The sequence below is a fragment of the Clupea harengus genome, chromosome 17 (assembly GCF_900700415.2).
Source record: "Clupea harengus chromosome 17, Ch_v2.0.2, whole genome shotgun sequence".
NCBI lineage: Eukaryota > Metazoa > Chordata > Actinopteri > Clupeiformes > Clupeidae > Clupea > Clupea harengus.
The window spans coordinates 18,929,358-18,951,856 of record NC_045168.1 but is presented as its reverse complement, the minus strand read 5'-3'; the positions used below and the strand labels follow the sequence as shown (position 1 = coordinate 18,951,856).

At 42.6% G+C, this 22,499-nt stretch overlaps 1 protein-coding gene and 1 long non-coding RNA gene across 2 annotated transcripts in view; both read left to right on the top strand.

Annotated features, from left to right (window-relative positions):
* Positions 1–4,852: 4,852 nt before the first annotated feature.
* Positions 4,853–5,123, top strand: LOC116224455. Its single transcript, XR_004165595.1, has 2 exons — positions 4,853–4,922; positions 5,015–5,123. It is a non-coding gene; the product is annotated as an uncharacterized LOC116224455 (long non-coding RNA).
* Positions 5,124–8,212: 3,089 nt separating this feature from the next.
* The window catches only part of cnbd1 (cyclic nucleotide binding domain containing 1), an 18,006-nt gene continuing 3,719 nt past the window's right edge, over positions 8,213–22,499 (top strand). Inside the window, exons 1-9 of the mRNA XM_012824145.3 lie at positions 8,213–8,348; positions 8,722–8,794; positions 8,901–9,017; positions 10,611–10,742; positions 20,705–20,850; positions 21,194–21,282; positions 21,427–21,567; positions 21,830–21,962; positions 22,120–22,223. Coding sequence (XP_012679599.2) covers positions 8,315–8,348; positions 8,722–8,794; positions 8,901–9,017; positions 10,611–10,742; positions 20,705–20,850; positions 21,194–21,282; positions 21,427–21,567; positions 21,830–21,962; positions 22,120–22,223 — 969 coding nt within the window. The 5' untranslated portion in view covers positions 8,213–8,314. The remainder of the gene's footprint in view (positions 8,349–8,721; positions 8,795–8,900; positions 9,018–10,610; positions 10,743–20,704; positions 20,851–21,193; positions 21,283–21,426; positions 21,568–21,829; positions 21,963–22,119; positions 22,224–22,499) is intronic.

The following is a 22,499-nucleotide window of genomic DNA, read 5'->3' as shown; positions in this document are numbered from 1 at the left end:
CCATAAAAAGGACTGTGGTCATAAACACAGTAAAGTTACCCTCGTTTCTGATTCTGGCTACTTAATGATTCACACTAATGGCACTATTGAGTTACCAGGTAGGCTTTTTTCTTCTTCTTACATACTGTATATACAGTACCAGTCAAAAGTTTGGACACACCTTTTCATTCAATGGTTTCTCTTTATTTTATACATTGTAGATTAATAGTGAAGACATCCAAACTATGAAGGAACACATATGGAATTATGTGGTAAACAAAAAAATGCTCAACAAACCAGAATATGTTTTATATTTTAGATTCTTCAAAGTAGCCACCTTTTGCTTTGATGATCACTGTTGGCATTCTTTCAATCAGCTTCATGAGGTAGTCACCTTGAATGGTTTTCCAACAGTCTTGGAGGAGTTCCCAGAGGTGCTGAGCACTTGTTGGCTGCTTTGCCTTCACTCTGCTGCGGTCCAATTCATCCCAGAACATCTTAATTGGGTTAAGGTTGGGTGATTGTGGAGGCCAGGTCATCTGACGCAGCACTCCATCACTCTCCTTCTCGGTCAAATAGCCCTTACAAGCGCAAACCAGATGGGATGGCATGTCGCTGCAGAATGCTGTGGTAGCCATGCTGGTTAAGTATGCCTTGAATTCTGAATAAATCACCAACAGTGTCACCAGCAAAGCACACCCACACTATAAAATAGGGTGATATGTGAATTGAATGAAACCCAAAAGGACTGTATTACTGGTAAATGAAATAGGTGACAATCGCCACAGGTCTGTCCGGTTAGAACTAGAATGATGTCAATGTCCCAATGATGACAGATGTAATGAAGTATTTATTGCACACACTCAAGCCTTGAATGGCAGGATGAACATGAACGATGGTGAAAGTAATCCGTGTAATGAATGCTAGAATTATCCGTGTAAAGGACTTCTAACACACATGAATCCTTGAATGACCGTGATTGAACCGTGGTTTCTATGGAAATAATTAGGGATGCACCGATACCGATACCAGTATCGGTGCCGATACTTCGTTAAAATACTCGTACTCGTACTCGTTTTGAATTGCCGATACCAAGCACCGATACCACTCATCAGTATTTCACTGCATCAAACTGGCCGGGCTATGCTGACACAAAATGTGATTTATTGTCCTACCTGTCCTACCACTCTCTGCCAGACTAGTAAGTAGCTTATTTGCCGTCTTGTGTTGCATTTGCTTGATGTTTGACCCTGTTAGGAAAGTTTGTCATAGTGTCAAAGTATTTCAGTATACAGGTTTCGCTAAATTTAGCTGCTAGCATCTCGTTAGCGATTAGCAATTCCGTTGAGCTGCCTTAATGGCGATTTGGGCTCATTTTAAGATAAATGACGACGACAGGAGTAAGGCACAGTGTAAGATCTGCACTGCTACGGTGTGGAGGGGCGGAAAGGAAAGTACTTTGTTTAACACAAGCAATTTGATTAAACATCTGAAGACACACCATAGTGCTAAGTACACAGCGTTCACTGATGCTAGTGGCGCAAGACCGAAGCAACCAATCTTAACTGACGTCTTGCAAAAGAAAAAAACGCGCACGCACACACAGAGAGAGAGGTAGAGAGAAAGACTGTGCCACATAGGTTAAGTGATTGTTTGTGTACTTGAGCAGGAGATTCTTCTGATCCTTTTGTAACTGAAATGTGCTCTTGTGCTAATCCAGTAATAGTTCTGTTCACTTTTTGTTAAGCAGACTGTGTTGTTAACTATGCAGCAAATTGAATTGCCTTTATCTGGTTATATTTGCATTTTGTCTCATGTGATGATATTGTCTGTTTGAAGGCTTTTTTTGTGTGTTAAAACCAGAAAGCTCTGTTTATTTTTGGCTTGGGATAGCCTTCTGTTAATTTTGTACTATAGGCTTGACATAATCTGCAGAGGATAAAATCAAATCTGCCTCCAAATTAATTGCACTTTCATGGAGACCAAATCTAAGAAGTATCGGTATCGGTACTCGGTATCGGCAAGTACACGAATAAAAATACTCGTACTCGTATCGGTTTGTAAAAAAGTGGTATCGGTGCATCCCTAGAAATAATATATAACAAATATACACAAATATTAACAATGAAATATGATAAAGATGAAACAGTATATACAAACGATGATTATGATGGCTATGATATAAATACGGATCTGTCCCTTTCACAGCGTTACGGTGAACATTCCACTCCTCCGTTAACAACGGTAACTCTTGCTTAACGGTAACAGAGTGAAACATGACAAGACAGTATAATTACCACGCTACATAAACATACATATATTATATACACTGATATGAAACAGACCCGCTACATTACACATACAACAACGAAACACTCACTCTTTCATTGACGCACGGCAAATGATCGCGAATGTCTCTGATCGTGAATTGACCTGATGAACTGCTTGAAGCTCCTCTCCAACTCTGCTTACTTGACCCACAACTGGCCAGTGGTGGCCCAAGCTTATATAGGCCAGAGGGGGGGAGTGAGAACAAGTCCAGGCTAGCTCTGAGAAACCCAGCATGGGGTTTGTAAGTAAACGATGGGTTGACTCAAAAACGATCCGCATACGGATGTAATTCTAGAATGTTGATTGGTTAAGATGAGTTACCAGGCAGGAACGGAAAACACCATTTATTTGATTGGCTAATACCAGGACCTCTACTTTTCCCGCTGAGCTGCAACGTCGTTTGCCTGACATTTAATGTGGTGTCACGTTTAACGTTGCTGTTCAACATTAATAGCAACTGAATTACACGTGTGTTAGGTGTAATCTGTAGCGTTAAATAACATAAACTGAGAGTGATTGATAAAGGATATATGTTACACATCACAAACACACATAATCGATGGGTTTTTTGTGTGAAAGTTATTTAATTGGTTAGCTAAAATTACAGTATCTTACATAGGCTGACATGGCTACGATAGCTAACTAGATAGCTACTGTACTGTGTTTGGTTAGCTCAAGCTAGCACTCTTACAAACACACATACATACACATTGGTTAGCTTAAATGACAGTAATTTATGCAAGCTGACTAAGTTTGGAAGACTTGAAAACTTCAAGACCTGAAGACAAAAGATCCTTTTTGAAGACAAAAGCCTCTGTTGAAGTTACCTAAACTTCATCAGCAGATTACACATCCCCATCCAGCTAAGGTAAGTTGATTTACTTGCATTACAAATAACCTCAAGTAATGTTACAAGTCGCCAACAGCGAGCCTTCCCTTTAGTAGTGCCATATGCTTAGTTACCATGCTATTAAATAGAGGACCTTCACTTTTAATTTCGTGACATTTTTCTTACAAGTAATGTTAGCCCACAGTAGCATAGCCTGCTGTCAAACGCTTCTGGTCAGTGCGCATTTGGCACGAATCAGTCACGTTAAATGCAGCGATCAGGGATTGAAATCTCCCGGTGCTATTGCAATAGTTTCGATGTTTTGCTCTTTTTCACGATGTGTTAATGACATTGTACATTGTAGCATAGCCTGCTGTCAAACAGTTGTGGGCAGTGACTGAGGGAAAATAAAGCACTAGGTTGCGCTGCGCGCCAAAACTTTATGGATGACATTTAGCACGTTAAATGCAGCGATCAGGGATTTAAATCTCATGTTTTATGTACATGTACATTTACAGACTTTCTATGTGTTCATCAAACTAATGCTGTCATGTTCTCTCTCCCTCTTCTCGTTTGTGACAGTGTGCTACGTTGTGTTTTGTGTGTTTGTGAAGTGTAAGTGACATATTGTGTTATATTTAGACATCCTTGAGAGATGGAGAGTTTTGCACGTCTGGACGCTATATTTTATTACCTTGCAAATGGTTCCACCAACTAGGAAGTAGTAGGATACAGATGTCTTCTGTCGGTAGAGCAGCAAAGCAGTATGTGTTAGATATGGGTATGTTGTACTATGTTAATTCAGGTAAGAGACGTCTGGTTGTTACGTACCCCTGAGGAGAGGGACAGGGTACTGTATGAGTGCCATGACAGTGCAGCCACTGGAGAGCACCCTGGTGTACAGAAGACTGCACAGAAGCAGTGCAGCATTTTTATTGGCTGACTTTGAAAAAGGATGTAGAGGATTGGGTTGGTTCCTGTGAGCCATGTCAGAGGCATGACAGAATTAAGACTGTAGCACCTACGCTACACCCTATTAAGGTCCAGGGTCCCGGGCAGGTCATGGGAGTTGATTTAATTGGGCCGCCTCAAAACGACATCCAAGGGTTACATCCATATCATAAGTTTTACTGATTTGTTCTCCAAGTGGGTCATGGCTAGGCCTCTGAGAGGCAAGAACGGTCCAGGGGTAGGACTTATGGTGACACAAACTGTTTTGGCACAGGGTGGTGTCAAAAAGATTATCACTGATATGGGAAGAGAGTTTGTTAATGACTGTAACAAAGCTCTTTTTGAAAACCTTTGGGATAGAGCATGCTGTAACTTCAGCCTACCACCCGCAGAGCAATGGGCAAGATGAGCGCTCAACCAGAACATTAAGCGCCATCTTGCAAAGTACTGTAATGAGGAGCAGAATGACTGGGACGTCTATCTGCAACACGCTGTTTATTCGATAAACACCTCGAAGCAGCGTTCCACAAAGGTGAGCCCATATTTTGCAATTTATCGGTTCATCACGGCAGCAGCGCCGATCCAAAGGGTAGATGACTTTGAGATCGCGAACAGTGAAGAGACGGCTGCAGAGGAACGTTGGGCTGGACCGTTTAAGGTGGAGTCCATGACAGCCAAAAGAGTGGTCCCAGATTGGTTGACAGGTTGAATGTTCGCCATTTGAAGCCATATGTTCGTCGAACAGACACGCCCAAAGATGTAGGCATCGCTTCTGATGTCCAGGAATTGAGTGTATTGTGCGACATCTCGATGGAAGCTGTAGGTGCTGAATGTAGGTATTTCTTCATTTATACATCTCCACATATGTACTGTCAAGTTCAATGTAGAGTGTTGAATGTGTTTTATGTTCCTTTTTCCTAAAAGGTGCAGATGTTGATCACACATTGGAAGTTGTCGTGCCACGTTTCGCGACTTAGACAGTCTGGCAGGCCCAGAGTTCAACTGGCTGACCGATGATGTAAGTAAAACTTAGAAATACATTTTTATTTTACTTTTTTCCTATCATGTTGTCATCAAATTTCTTTTTCTTGCTTGTAGATTGTGATACGTGCGTTGCAGTGATTGCTGCAGATCACAAACAACGTTCCACTGTAAGTAGTTTTCTATTTCTCTCTAGTCTGACAACTTACCAGTATCTGTTATTGTTTTGTAGAAGTTTACTCTGGTTTTTTTTGTGTTTCACAGGACAAAGCCGTGTTCCACGCCCTACCACAGAACGCATACACGTTGTGGTGTCGTGACTGGACAGCACATATGTGTGTACGGAAAGAACTTTAAGCTGTATCAATGGCATTAAGCCAGATGGCGTGGTGCTACTGCCCCCGTCTCGTTGGTCTGCGTTAAAAATATAGCTTTACAGTTTGGTCAGCGGACACCTGGGGTTAAATGCGTTGTACTGTAGCTTTACAGGTTCGGTTAGATAAGGTAAAGTTGTGCCCGCTGCTGGCGTTCCCTAGTCAATGCCAGTCACTTGGAGTTAGACATGCCTTGCTTCTGTCACCGGTCACATGGGTTAGACTTTTCTTACAGGTGTGGTTAGCGCACACCTGGGTTAGAAAGATGTGCCTTGTTTTTACTGTCTTACAGGTGTGGTCAGCGACAGTGCTGTGCGTTGCGCTTGTAGGAAGTCCTTTACGGTTCCCAAGTGCGGCGTGCTATCTGTCAGCGCACACCTGGGGTTAGACGTGCGTCACAGGTTGTATTTACTGTTTTTTGTAAGGGGACAGGTAAGTTTTGGTTCTCTCTCCATTTTCCCCTTTAAATGTATGTTATATGTTATACCATGTTCTATGTATGTCCCTGTGAAGTTTGTATGTCTGTCACATATGTCTGTTATACACATTGTTATTTAAAAGTATCTAAGCATCCTTTTCTTTTTCATTAACCTTGTGTGGAGGCTATCCTATAAGCCTCAGTGTGGACGGCGTGTGTTCCCCGCCATCCACACCTTTCCCTAATGAGTAATCACACCTGTAGATATACCCAATTTCTGTGACGAGCCACACCCAGTGCAATACTCGCCCAAGTGGCTAAAATAAGTAACATTAAAATAAACCTAACTAAAAGGTGGATAGAAATGGCTCCTACACCTTGTCTTGTCTTGTCTTGTCCTGTCTCACTAACACCCCACCCATAACCTGTACCTTGACGTGGTGAGTGGGCTTTCAACTAAACAGGTCTTGTTTTTGAATGGTGTTAGTAATCATGTTTTAAAAACAAGTATATGCTTTGCAGTATATTTCCACAGGTCTACTGAATGGAACACATCAAAGACTCAATTAATTTAGACTGACCACAGCATACAAGACACTGCACCTGAAGACAGGGAACCTATCTCCCTGCAATCACCCGACACTGAATGTCTTGCATCAAATTAAAAAAAAAAACATACACTGTCATAGTTTTTCAATGTTTGCTATTGAATTGTATTTAAATTCGTTCAGAATGTTGTTTATCATGTGTGTGCATATACATCTGCACCCTAGTGTAATTACTGCACTTGGTTTGGAAAATGTATTTATTGCTAGCTCTACTGATGGCTGTAATGTGTAAGTACTCAGCTGTCAGTCAAAGTTCAGAGCAGTTATGTGACACTGTCAAGGATTATGTCACTAAAGTAAATAGATTGGTTTCAAAGACGTTAATTGGAACCTTTTTTAGAACCTAGTTTCTATCACCAATGTTTTCTATACCTCTGTAAAACTGTTGACTGGTTGTAACTAACATTACAAACAAATTGCGAGGAAGGTTGCTCTTTCTTCGCAAACATATTTGTTGTTTGCCATTCTCGGGAAACTGATTTTCCAATAACCTGTAGTATGCATAGGAGTTCAGGGGGCTTAGCATTTCTAGGTTGCTGCATTGATATGCTATATTGTCTTGGATATATTTTGCATTTGTGCATAGTGTTACATACAGTTAGTGTAAGCAACTTCGTGACATGAGGAGTAGACGTTCAAGGTAAGAGACGTGGTTTATTAATGAATTAAACCCGATGCGACCAAGATAGGATGTCAACAGGTTGACTACCAGGCTAAGCTAACGCATCGTTTAGCTACGTTAGCTTGCTGCTATGTATTTTCCACGGTTGAAAAGTTCGGTGAACAAGTCGGTTGTTTGTTTAGCCGTATGACTTCGTAAAAATTCGGTTAACAAAACAGTTGAGTATTAAAACTTATAACTTCACAGAATTAAAATAAAAAAATAAAACGATCGTTTAAAAGTCAGGCAAACGACGTTGTAGCTCAGCGAAAAAATAGAGGTCCTGCTAATAGCCAGTTCCTGCCTGGTAACTCATCTTAACCAATCAACATTCTAGAATTACATCCGTATGCGGATCGTTTTTGAGTCAACCCATCGTCTACTTACAGGGTTAACCATCTGGTCAGTGAAATTCCACTGTGCACGAGCCCCACGGACTCCTGGGATCAACTGATAGGCTGACCTCTGCCTGGACCCCAGGTCCCGTGGTGGCTTGCACAGCGGGGTGCCCCAGCTGGGTGCAACTGGTGGCCTTTTTAACACACACCATCACACCTCCTCCATGCTTCACGGTGGGAACCACACATGTAGAAACCATCCGTTATGTTCTATTAAATATAGAAAAACCATTGAATGAGAAGGTGTGTCCAAACTTTTGACTGGTACTGTAAATTAAGTTGAAATTTAGATATTTACAATGTCGGCTATGTTGTTTGTAGTCTATGATGTTTTATTTAAATCATATCATTATTGTCTTTCACACGAGTCCATGGTAGAAACAAAATGTAGTTAGCAAGTTTGCCTATTTGGGTGCACAAAATAGCTTATGCACAGCACAGGCCACTTTCTCACTGTATGAAAAATTACCACACTACTAAAATCCAACAATACAAATATGGAGTGCAAAACTATGCAGAAGGCTGGTAAGATTACTGTATCTATGTTTGTGTCATAAATTGAGCGAGTCCATGAAACGTGAGAATGCTTTACATGCTTCTAGCTCCAAAGGACGTACGCTACGGGGCCCAGCCCCTCTCAACCCAATGACGTGTCCTCTGTTGCCATAGCAGCGCGTGTCGTTGTAGAAGTCTGCTTAGCCTTCTCACATTGCACAGAAAGTTTCCTGTTTACATATTCGTCTAAAACAATGCTTTCGTTTTGGTTTAGTTTTTATATTTAATAATGTCTCTAAAAACAATCTGTCGCCAAGAGATAGGTATGTTCTGTAACTTGTCTGTAATTATCTAACGTTACCTACCTAGTAGCTTAGTGTCCAGCAGTTTGACATCAATATACGTTAGCCAATGATTATATTAGCAACATCAGTTACGTCTGTCACACATGGAGTATAGTTAACAAAGTAGCCGTATTTATTACACTTTATGGTACCCAATGAAATGACAAAAAGTTATTAAGCACTAACCAGTACATCGATATGTGTAAAACCGAAATTCTGAACAAGTTAGTCAAACTGGTTCCAGAGACGTGTTCAGTGCTTGCTGCGGAAATTGTTTTCTTCGTCAAACTTACTTTATTGTGTGAGGTTAGCTTTGACCGCAGTGACGCAACATTAGCCTATTATGTTTTAGGTGACCCAAACATAACAGGAATTGACTACTCTCGTCTGGAGGCTCTATGTAACATCCATGGGCTTGAATGCAGGTGAGCGATGATCTCAGTGGACATCTCTATTCTGTCTAAGGCTGTAGTTTTGTATATGTTGTCTTCTGTACTTTTGCCCTATTTCATGAGGCTGTTCGCTTTACAGCGATGATAAGAAGGCAAGTGAGGAGGCTCACAGAGCCTTCATGAGCTCATACCAGCAGATTTTCATCCGGGCTCCGAAGCCCCTGCCTCGTATTCCCTGGCATGAGGATAATAAGACGTAAGTTACTCCTCATAATTCTGGACTAAAAGCTAAGGCTTATTACACGTTTATTCAAAAGTGTCTGAAGCAGCAGCATCCACCCACCACATAAATGCAATTAAGTTTGCATTTGCAATGGCTTAATTTTGGGTCACCATTCCTCATCTGAAGACAGGCAAATTTACTTCAGGTGGCATTGGTGTATGCTTACAAATTTTGCATTTGCATTTAGATCTTGTGTAAGATAGAGACACGAGAGAGAGAGAGACAGAGACAGCGAGAGAAAGCGAGAGCGTGTGTGTATGTGGTTGTCTGTGTAAAACTGGTGGTGGTATGAGATGTTCCCTCTCGAGTGGTATGTCTAGTCTCAGCTCTGGTGAGTCACCTCCGTTCCCCTTCGCCTTCTCACATGTCCTTCTGAGAGTAACCATCTGAGCCCCCTGAACAAAAAGGGGAGTCAGAAGACAAGCGTCACTTTTTCGGAAGTCATCATTTCCCACCTTTCCTGATTTCTTTAGCGAGCAGCATTCACAACAGTTTTAAATAGACCCTTACACACAGAAGCAGCGTAGGCTCTTTTCCTCTGCCGCGATGGAACAGTGACGCAGAACCATAGTTCTTGTCAATCAATCCGCTCATTTTAGTTCTCCTCATTCTCCTTTTTCTCTTTCTCTCTTTCTCTCTCTCTTTCCAACTCACCCTGTCTTACTCTCTTTCTGTCTTTCTTTCTTTGTCTCTCTCTCTCACACACACACACACACACTCACACACACACTCACAAACACTCACACACACACTCACACACATACACACACACACACACGTGCATTACACACACACAAACACACACACACACACACACACACACACACACAGACACACACACACACACACACACACAAACGCAGACACACACACACACACACACACACACACACACAAACGCAGACACACACACACAAACGCAGACACACACACACACACACACAAACACACATGCACACGCAGAAGCGTTGAGTAATGTTTACAGCGCTGAAGCGGAACAGCCTGCTTGGCAGCTGATCTGAGTGCTCCAGTTGGCAGTGGCCTATGAGTCAGGCCTGTGATTGGCTGGAGTGCATATCCGCTCCCAGCTGGGGCCGGCCGTGTGGCGCGCTAGCGGCTAAACTTAGCAGCCGTGCTCGGGGGCCGAGGGGTTTAGCCAAGCAGCACAGCATCAACAGGCCTCTGGTTGCTCCTTCCCAGGTTTAATAGCTGAGTGTCCTCTCACTGTGGCCTTTTAAGAAGGTGCTGTACACCTACGTCACCCTTCTGATCTCTGCATCTTGAGTTTTTGTTTCCAGCCTTTTTTATGCTCGAGTTTTGATTTAGCAAGCGCCGATCATTTATGAAGTTAGTTATTTGCATCAGCATAGATCAGGTATATCAGTGCATACTGATGAGCTACCATAACTTGATGCATGATAAGAGAACAGCTCTTGGGTGTGTCTTGTCTGCTTCTCTGTTTAAGGGGAAAATCTGTGTGCTTATTTTTCTATGTGTGAGTGTGTGTCTGTATCTGTGTCTGAGGCGGTGTTTGATTGTGTGTGCGGTTGTGTGTGTGTGCTGCAGCAGTGTGCCAGGGAAGGACAAGCTGGGTGAGACACTTAAGAAGAAGCCGCTGGGCGCTAAGCCCAAGCTGTCATCCAGCAGACCGTCCCATGACTCCATCGTCAGCCAGATGATCAGAGCTGCAAAAAAGTTGTGAGTTATCCACCACCTTTGTCACACAACTCCAACTCTCTCTCTCCCCCCCCCCCCCCCCTCTCTCTAACACACACACACACACACACATGCATAGACACAGACACACAACACACACACTGTTCACACACACACTCACATACACACTCATTGTTGGAGCCAGAATGGGTTATGTTTATTGTTATTATTTATAGTTATGAAATATTAGGATGAAATTTCATTAAGTGTTTTGCATTTATCATAATTTAATTGAATAATATTTTGTTGGTATTTGGATTTGCTTTGTGTACTGTTAAGCAATGTGGAGGTGCGAAATTGCGTTGGCCACGGCCCACTTTGACAGGTGACTGCAGCACCTGACCTAGTAGAGCTAATTAAAGCAGTCTCGACGCGTCACTCATCAGACTAATTGGCCTGGCATGCAGCCAAAAGGTTTTTTGACCGCGACAAGCGCTACGTGTGGAACAATGGAAATCGTTTGATCCACAGTTGTTTCGCACCTCTAGGTTGATCGAACCATCTCAATTCAAGGTACAAAATTCATTTTCATCTTTGCTGCAATAAATCCCCTGTTATCAACCACGAACCATCCGACTATCGATACAATGCTTGAAGCGCGTCAACTGAAGGGACCGGTATAGTTAATAAGAATATGTCATAGTCAATAATTCAGTGATCTTATACCTAGTTATAATTGTTACTTTTATTTGGATTTAACTAGCATGTAAACATTCCTGGGTGAATATACCTTGGGCTGACCTGGGGAGTGAGGTGTGATATTAGACTCTCACCTTCCCCCCCAGGTCGACACAAAGAGCCCTGCACCCATGGCTTATTTGAATAGACGGTAACACCCCTAAACTCAGCTTTTTAAGAGCAGATCCCTGAAGGAATAAGTCAGATGAGTCTGAGGTGAAGCTATGAGTGGACCTTCAGGCTTTGTCTCACAATGGTTGGCCACCATTGTTTCAAGATTAAAACCTGGATCATGACTGACTAAAGTCCAAGACTGGTCTCCAATATATGGTATAAATTATATCCTATTACAACCCAAGGCTGGACTAGGAAATTGGCTTTACACTCATTATGTGCTAGAACTTGAAAATGTGCAGTTCCCTGTGTGTTTGACAGAGGGCAGTCAGGAGCAACATGTTCGTATCAGTTGAACCTTCTGAAGGATTGAAGGGATTATTGAGGAGAAAAGAGTGCAGACCACACACTTAGATCTCTCTCTGTCTCTTTCTCTCTCTGTTTCTTTCTCCTCCTGCTCCCTCTCTCCAGATATCTGTATGTCTCTCAGCAAAGAAATATGAGGTAGCTTGATTGCCTTGACCGTTCTTGTGCCAAACCTATACGCTACGATAAAACACAAACAATAGCAGAAGTGGAGTAAGAAGTTGTCACTATACACATACTGTATGCACACACAGCCAGATATACACATTCAGACATACATGCACTCAAATGCTCTTTTTTTTGTCTCTTTGTCTGTTTCTGTTATCTTTTTTTCTGTCTCTTTTCCCTCTCTGTATGTTTATAATTAGGTTCCTGTGGGATCCTAATGGCCTTTCCTGTCCTCTTTGCCCCTATCTGCCTGAGGTTGCTGGAGTCTGTGTCTCTGTGTCTCTGTGTCTGTGCCTTTCTTTTGAGTGTTGCGAGTAACTACTATACTGGGCGCCTGTTTTAGGTGATTATTAATCAGGAGGTCCACACACACAAACACATGGACACACACATACTGTACACATAAACAAATGCACACGTACAGATACACACAGAGACACACACACACACACACTGATACACAGCCACACACCAACTCCCACATCCAGCCACACACTCGCACTCATTCACACAAACACTCATAGACACACACAAACTCACATACAGGCAAAGTTTAAGGGTTAGAGTAAAGATTTGGGATCGGGTGAAGTTAAGGATTTTCTGGCTGAAGGGGGAACAGCTGAAGCCTGTGCTTGATGCTCTAGAACAGAGACATCTCCAGCTGTATTGTAATGTCCATGACATCATGCTTTTTATTGCTTTTCATGAAAGGCTAATCTCTCTCACGGTTTTCCTCTCCTTTCGTCTCTCCCCCTCACTCCAATTTTATTATTTGACAGGAATAGGCGCTCTCTTTCTTTCTTTCTCTCTCTCTCTCTCTCTCTCTCTCTCTCTCTCTCTCTGTGTGTGTGTGTGTCTCACACACACATTTATGTTTTTACATCTGCTTCGAACATTGAGCCAGATATCCTCCTACAGAGCCATGGGGAGAGGGTTCCAACAGTGCTGGCACACACGCACACACACACACACACACAAACACACACACACACACACACACACACACACACACACACACAATCATACGTACACACACACACACACACACAAACACACTTCCTGCCCTGTGTGCCTTGTTCCCGTGAGAGCTTGTATGTGTGCCAAAGCAGGAATGCACCCCGCCCGAGAGAGAAAGAGAGAGACACAGAGAGAGAGACAGAGAGAGAGAGAAAGAGAGAGAGAAGATAACAAAAGGGGGAGGGAGAGAGGGGACAAGGCACAGATAGATAGATAGATAGAAAAGAAGAGAGAAAAAAGGAAAAGGAACCACAAGGTCTTTCTCTCTGCTGATTCTTGTCTCTTCCATGTGTTCCTGCTCTTGAAGAAACTGTGTCATAGCTCCACAATACCCATTTTCAGAGTCTTTCCTTTTTCCCATTTCCTATTTCCCCCACACACAAACACATGCACATATACACACGCACACACACACATACACATCCACACACACACACACACACACACACACACACACACACACACACACACACACACACACACACACACACACACACACACACAAAGAAAGAAAGAAAAGGCAACACAGCAAAAACTCATGCATTCACAGGATAAATGTACACAATAAGATTGTGTGTCTGATATGAAAACCTTTGTTAAAGTCTTTTGCTGTGCGTGTTCAGTTATGGATCGACAGAGTGACAAAGAGTGGCAAGGGAGAGAAAGAGAGAGGAAGAATGGGAGAGGGAAGGAGTGGGGGAAGATGAGAGAGGAGAAACGTCTCAGCCTCTCTTGTCCTTAAAACACCGTATGCCATTCACTCCAGTTGTGGTTTTACAGACATAGACAATTTCTCTCTCTCACACACACACACACACACACACATACACACACACACACGTACACTCACTCACCGACATACGGAAATATACACACATGAAACAGCTGCATGTGAGGTTATCACAGTCTTGAGCCAAAACACAGTCTGCAGCAGTAATTTGCAAAGAGACTTTCCAGCCAGTGTGCCACTCACACAACTTTGCGTTAGTCTGTCTGTGTGTGTGTGTGCGTGTGTGTGTGTGAGTGTATGTGTGTGTGTGTGTGTGTGTGTGTGTGTGTGTGTGTGTGTGTGTGTGCGCACGCGCGCACACACGCTTGTATGCATATGTGTCTGTTTGTGTGTGTGTGTGCGTGTGTGTGTGTGTGTGTGCGTGTATGTGTGTGTGTCTGTGTGTATGGGCTTGTATGCATATGTGTCTGTTTGTGTGTGTGTGTGTGTGCACGTGTATGTGTGTGTGGTGGATCTGTGTGTGTGAGTGTGTTTAGGGATTTTCCAACAGCTGTTGTGAGGCAACGTAATTGTGTTGATGTACCAATCACACTACAGCTGTTGGTACCCTCAAATGCACTCTCACCCTCAGTGTGCACAGATGCGTACACACACACACACACGTACACACTCACACACACACACACACATACACACTGTAAAGTCATCCCCGGACACTTAAAATTGGTTTCCTAGCTGCAAAGCACAATGTCTTTCACAGCAGCCAGCAGGCTAACGTTATTCTTTGGAGCAGTTTGAGTCGAAAGCCAAGGCAGAGGCAGTTTCCCAGCGTTATCAAGTGAACCTCATTACCACATGCGGTCTTCAGCACGTTGACACTGATAAGCCCAGTGATGTTGCCAGAGTGAGTTCAAGGCCTCAGCAAACAAGGGCCTTGGAAGAGCACTTGGGGAAGACTGGAGGATCAGCTACATGAAACACTTCACATGTGTGTCTCTGTGTGTGATCTATGTTAGGGATTGCACAAGAAGATCAGTTTAGAAAAGGGGGGGGGTTGGGGTTCTATGGAAATATACTGGGGTTGGATAAAGCATAAAGCGCCAACTTATTAAAAATTCAAATGAGTTCAAGAGACTCATTGTTTGAGCCATTCTTGAGAAAACCGCCCACAACTCCAAATAATTGATTTCTGCTGTCACCATCCTTCCATTTAGTTTACCAAGAGGTCTAACTGAAAACTGAGTGCCTGCAAGAACTTGTGTAAAACTTGACATCCTTGGGTGGGGTTATAACGTGGTCTATGCAATAATTTCATGGAGCTTTTCCAGCACCATCCAAAACACTCTCATCAACTCTTTTCCTCTGCTCTCAACTAACAATGAACAGTATTTAGAAACGGACCCCCTTTTCAGGTCTCACATTAGCATTACATGATTAAGAAGTACTCCATGTTAATGTAGAAGCTCTGGAATTTATGTAGTTGCTTGATTTCTCGAATGCTCAAGTACTCTGTGCAACCCCTGATCTCTGTGTGTGTGTTCGCTTGTATGAGTACATTTCGTTGTTTGGATGTGTACAGATGTGTGTGCGTGTGTGTGGTGGAGGGATATTTGTGTGTGTCTGTTTATCTATTCGATGCGTTGGTACCAAGTGTTGAAAACGTGATGGTACCCGTTTTTCTACAGTACTGTTCGTACAGTACCAATTCTTTTGGACCTGATGGGGGCAGTATATACTCCTACAGTAGAGGTTGGATACCACGGGACCCGACGGGCCGGGCCGGGTTCGGCCAAATATTTAGAAATTATACTCGGGCTCGGGTCAGGCTCGGTCACATCAGCGCGATAAGGCATTGAACATTCCAAATTTAAAATATCTTAATAAGTAGTGAAGTCAACGTGTCTGCTTCATATGATGCAGAAGTTCGTTTTTGAGCATAAAGTAAATCACATTTATGATAACAGCCTTCTTCCTGTGGCGGGAATTTGTTTATGTCCTAGCTGTGACAACGCGATTACAGGTTGCAAACTGGCATCATGGAGGACGTTAAAAAGAAACTGTCATCTGGAGAGTTAAAACGATATTCTACTGCAGTGGTTCTCAAAGTGGGGGGCGCGAACACTCTCCAGGGGGGGCGCGATGTCACAGAGGGAGAAAAAAAAAACGCCTGGTTAGTGAAAGCTCCCTCAGTGGCGAAATGCAAGGGGCTGGACTGACACAAACAAATCAAATACTGTTTCGTTCCTGATCCACCAATCAAAACGGAGTCTTGCGAGTTGCGCCTACGCTTCCAGGTATAAAAGTAACTGTAGGCATGGTAAGCGGACACCCTCACTGAGATGATACTCTGCAGTTTGTTCGATTTCTCTTGTTTGCTTTATCATTGAGATATTCATTGCTTTATAAACAGTCTTTTTAAAGAGTCACTCCTTAGTAATATCTAACTGCATTTGCAGTAGGTCTATTCGTAGCTTATTCTAAGGAGTAATTTGCTCCACAGTCTTTTTAAAAAGCTCGTAGCCCCGAGAGCTAGCCTTCTAGCTAGCTAACTTCTTCCAACTGCAGCTAGCCATTTTCTCCCTAACCTTTACATTTTTTGATCATCCACCGTGTTGCAACAAATAAAACACCAGCACTTGAATACTATTCTGTGCTGTCCCTGTTGTCCCTACATTGTGTACAATTTGTTTTGTTAGGAACCATTGCCTAGCACAGCCTTATCCATTATTCGTGTGCAAGTTGTTCACAGCCACACATACAAACACACTCACAAGACCACAACGTTGAAATTAGAACTGTATTAACTTCACATGAAGCCATGCAAATTCAAAATCAGCTGCTGATCACCTTTCAGCGCTGAAGAATCAGTTTGGGTCCTATTTCAAAGACGACTACCTGGGTTCGGGATCCATTTCTCTGCTCAGCAGACGAGCTGTCAATAGACATGCAAGAGCAGCTTATTGAGCTGAAGAGTGACAGTAGACTTAAGCATCTGTTTACCACCTCTTTTCTTTCGTCATTCTGGGTAGCAATGATGCCGGAATTCCCTCAGCTTTGCGACATAGCCTTAAAAATGCTCCTCCTTTGCGCGTCGACATATTTGTGCGAGGCAGGCTTTTCAAAACTGACTGCGCTCAAAATGAAATACCGCAACCGCGCACAGATCGAGGATGACCTGAGGATATGTTTGTCAAACATTGCCCCAAGATTTGAGGACCTTTGCAAGGCAAAGCAGGCTCATGTCTCACATTGACAGACCTGTAAGATTTTTTTTGTAAAGATCACAAGAGGCCCCTAATAATAACAACAGTATCCTAATAATAGAAATAATAACACTTATTATAATTCTGATAATATAATATAATAATAATTGGTCGATAATCATTAATTATAATAATAATACAATGATGGTGATAATAATGATGATTATTATAATAAGAAAGCATGCAGGCTCACATAGCTGCTAATATTAATAGCCTACTACTACTGATAATAATGATAATAATAATAGTAATAATAACAATAAAAATAATATTAATACATAGTAATAGTAATTGTCTGTATGGGCCTTACAATAACAAAAGCTATCTATCTATCTATCTATCTATCTATCTATCTATATATGGTGGTGTAGTTGAGGGCGCCGGTGGCGGTAGGAAGCGGGGGGCCAACTACCCCTAACCAGCTTTGGGGGGGCCCAGCTTGCAAAAGTTTGAGAACCCCTGCTCTACTGCATTGTATGAATATGAATGAATGTTGGTGGTGGTCGGAGGGGCCGTTGGCGCTGATTGGCAGCCACGCTTCTGTCAGTCTGCCCCAGGGCAGCTGTGGCTACTGAGGTAGCTTACCACCACCGGTATGACTGTGTGTGTATGACTACTGGACTCTGGACTCTGTAAAGCGACTTCGGGTATATAGAGAAGCGCTATATAAAATTGAATTGATTGATTGATTGATGGAGATATTTCTGCTTAGTAGTCGATGCAATGTTGGATCTGTCCAATGTAAGAAGTGTGAAGTTTTAATGAAATATGATTGATGCCATCCTTTTTTTCCACAACAACATGGATTAATCCTCGATGGTTGGACTATGTAGATAGTTTAATAACGAACGTTGCCGTGCACTTAAAGTTTTCAAGAAAAAAAAAAAGATCTTCAATGGTAAGACTGGTAAGAAGTTGTGCCTCTTCTGGTGTAGCATATAACATGAGTTTTATTTAGGCCTAGCAGATGCCTGGCGTGTGTAATGTGTAGGCTATTTCATTCCGTTCTTGCAATGTGAATGATTTTATTTCAATATGCTTATTGGCCCTCTTGTGCGCGCTTTTGCGTTTAACAGCGCTTATTTGTGTGAGCGAGTGCATTTATCTGTTGATGCCCGAGTTTAATAAAGGCAGGCTATTCATAAAAAAAACTTACGTAAATGTGTCATTAGTATGAACAGTTGAGACATTGACTCCGTCGGGCTCGGGTCGGGTTCGGAAAAAATATTTGAATGGCTGTCGGGCACGGGCCGGGCTCGGGCACTACTCTGTCGGACGCGGGCCGGTCTCGGACAGAAAAATTCGGCCCGATCCACACTTTATCCTACAGATGTTCTAGTCTGTCATTAAATGCCAAAGGAAGAAGAAGAATGCCTACCAGCACAGAACACTGATCTAAAAAAACTCAGTGGTGCAGCTGGGGCGACAGCTACAGTGCCCTCCGCAATTATTGGCACCCCTAGTGAATATGAGCAAAACAGGCTATAAAAAAAGAAGTCTTTGCTGTTTATCCTTTTCATTGAAGTAAAACTATTGAAAGAAAAAAAAACTGTTGAATATTTTTCCCCAAAACATGTGTGCCACAATTATTGGCACCCCTTAATTTTATGTTTTGTGCAGCCTCCCTTTGCCAAGATAACAGCTCTGAGTCTTCTCCTATAATGCGTGATGAGGTTGGTGAACACATGGCACAGGATCTGAGACCATTCCTACATGCAGTATCTCTCCAGATCCTTCAGATTCTGAGGTCAACGTTTGTAGACTCGGCTTCAGCTCATCCCACATATTTTCTATGGGGTTTAGGTCGGGGGACTGTGATGGCCATGGCAAAACCTTTATTCTGCGGTCGGTGAACCATTTTTGTGTTGATTTTGAGGTGTGCTTCGGATCATTGACCTGCTGGAAGGTCCAACCACAGCCCATTTTAAGCTTACTGGAGGGGGCTGTTAGGTTTTCATTTAATATCTGCTGTTATTTGATGGAGTCCATGATACCATGTATCCTAATAAGATGTCCAGGGCCTTTGGAAGAAAAACAGCCCCACAACATCAAAGATCCGCCACCATACTTCACATTGGGTATGGGGGTATTTTCTGTATGGCTATGTTTCTGTCTACGCCAAAACCACCTTTGATGTTTGTTGCCAAAAAGCTTTATTTTGGTCTCATCTGACCATATAACTCGGCCGCATTGAAAGTCTGACTTACATTTGGCAAACTGTAGGCGCTTTAGTTTGTAGTTGATTGACAGCAGAGGCTTTTTTCTGGCAACCCTCCAAAACAACTTGTGGTGATGTAGGTGTCGTCTGATGGTAGTTTTGGAGACTTTCTGACCCTAAGACTCAACTCACCTCTACAATTCTCCAGCTGTGATCCTTGGAGATTATTTTTCCAGTCGAACCATCCTCCTCACGATGCATGGGGTCAATGTACACACACGTCCTTTTCCAGGCTGATTCTTAACATCTCCTGTCGCTTTAAACTTCTTAATTATTTCCATGATAGTGGAAATGGGTATTTTCAACTCTTTAGAGATTTTCTTGTGTCCATTTCTTGATTTGTGCAGCTCCACAACTTTCTGTCGCACATCGTCACTGTGTTCTTGGGTCTTTCCCATAGTGATGAATGACTAATGAAATTTGGCCTGTGTCACCTCATATTTGTACGCCAGTGGAACAGGAAGTCATGGTTGACCTCTTAAGAGTTCCTTATCAAACAGGTGAACTTAAAAATGTAAAACATGACTGGAAATATACTTCAGTTAGATTTTAATTATAAGATTTTTCTAGGGGTGCCAATAATTGTGGCACACATGTTTTGGGGAAAAATATTTATTTAATGTCAACAGTTTTTTTTTCTTTCAATAATTTTACTTCAATGAAAAGGTAAGATTTTTGTGAATATTTTGAGTGAAAAACCAAGAGGATAAACAGCAAAAACCTATTTTTTTATAGCCTGTTTTGCTCATATTCACTAGGGGTGCCAATAATTGCGGAGGGCACTGTATGCTTTCGCTTTCTGTTCGAGACAGCTGGCATTGCTGTTTAGCCAGCTATGTTCCATACAAAATTTGCAATGGCTGAATGGTAAAGGCTACCTTGTTTAGGCTAACCTAATGTAACCATAGCTGGAAGGAGTAGGCTACCACCCTTACCCTTCAGTTGTGTCATCTGTCATGAAAATATAACGTTAGCATTTTAAATAAATATTTCTTGTCTAATGTTCTGTCACTATGTCAGTAAATTTAAACATTTGCTTGCACTCTGAGTATATACAGGTGTGTGTGTGTGTGTGTGTGTGTGTGTGTGTGTGTGTGTGTTAGTACATGTGTGTATGCTACGCTACATGTGTGTGTGCAGCATTTGAGCTACCCCAGATATGGCAGGTACATGCTGTCATAAAAAGTTGATTGTATTTAAGCCCAGTATTGTTTGTTTTTGTTAAATACTTGAAAGCTACATGCCACAGTTGTAAACTGTGTAAATACACAGTGTTTTGTTTTAGTTTTTTTTACCGTGGTATCGAATTGGGTATCGAGAACAAATTTTCTGGTAACATGACATGCCTAGTATCTATGCTAATGTGCGTGTGTGCACGTGTGTGTTTTAGTCCTGTGGAGCGATCACAGTCGGAGCATCAGCTGATCCTGTCTGCACTGAAGTTGTTCCCTGTCCTGATAGACCAGATTGACCCTCCGGAACTGTACTACATCAGCAGAATTGTCATGATAGAGACCTTGGATCGGGGCCACATCAGTGAGACACATATGCACATACACACACACACACACACGGATAGCGTGCTTGTTCCCATATTGAATGTGTGAATTATCACACACACACAGACACACACACACACACACACACACTCACACACTTTCATACACACACACACACACACACACACACACACTCACTGAAGATCATTGACGTTTCATTACATCTAAACCCCTTAACTTTCCTCACCCATTTTATTCAATCCTCTCTTTTCTCTCCTCTCATATCTGCTTTTATCCGCCCCACTCTCCCTCATCTCTTCTCCTCTCCTCTCCTCTCCTCTCCTCTCCTCTCCACAAAATATTTGGTTCCATCTGTGCAGTATTTGCGGAGAGTGGGTTTTACATAGTGCTGAGGGGTTCAGTGAGGCCATATACAGACAGAAGCTCTCCTGAAGAAAAGAAACCAGAGGTGAGGATCAGCACATGTCCACACACAACTCACTCAACAACAACAGAAAGTTCTCCATAGAACCTTTAACCCGTGAAGGATCCTTCTGAATGATAGTTAAAGGATCTTTTAAATCTTAGAATATGCCTGGGTTCTCTTCTCTAGATTGGCGTAGGCGGAAGCTTCGGTTCACTTCAAGAGAACCCGGAAGAGTCCAGCAGCACTGAGGTGATCCGCTGTGTGCAGACCCAAGAACCATGCGAGATCCTCAAGATACCCAACGCAAGCTATGCCAAACTGAGAAAGGTAACATTCTTTCCCTTTTCTCTGTCTTTCTCTTCATCTCTTTCCCTTTCCCTCCCTTCCTCTCTCTCTCTCTCTCTCTCTCTCTCTCTCTCTCTCTCTCCATCTCAGATACATGCACACACACACAGAAAAGGATATATAAATTATATACTTTATTATTGAAATTATTTATGTGTCAGTATCTACGTGGAAGAAACAGAATTTCTAGTTTGAGCCTATATTGGCTTACGATACGAGATGGTACGCTCATCCACTCCTGCAGGATCTCCAGAGAAAAGACTTTGAATTGAAAGTGAGTCTGATCGAGCGCTGCAACTTCTACCTGAACTGGACCAGACTCCCTATCCACAAGCTGGCCAATCTCATCCAGATGAAGAATTTCCCTGCTAATCATGGTACACCCCCCCGAAAACTAACGTCATACTTTACATCTTAGGCACACAAACAGTATCAATTTGCATCCATACTCTATCCATTTGCAAACATACAGTACAGTATCCAGTATCCAGTATCCATGCCTAATGTACTGAGAGACTCCTACTCCTCATGCAGTGCTGGCTAAGGAGGGAAAGGTGTGTCAGTTTGTAGCCTTCATCCATCAGGGCGAGTGTAATATCCTGCAAGATATCGAGACTCTGATGAAACCACTGAAGAGGGTGAGCCAGTGTTTGGGTTATGTGTGTGTGTGTGTGGGTGTGTGTGTGTGTGTGTCTGTGTGTGCGTTTGCGTGTGCGTGTGTGTGTGTGTGTGTGAAAGCGCGTGAGCGTATGTGTCTGTTTGTGTGTTTATACCTCCCATACTGTCTGATTTAAATCAACGTGGTGTGTGATTGCATCTACATAACTCTTACCTCCACCTTTCTGTTATCTGTAATCAGAGTAATTATGTACATTGTGCATGTTTATCCTGTATGTGTGTGTGTGTGTGTGTGT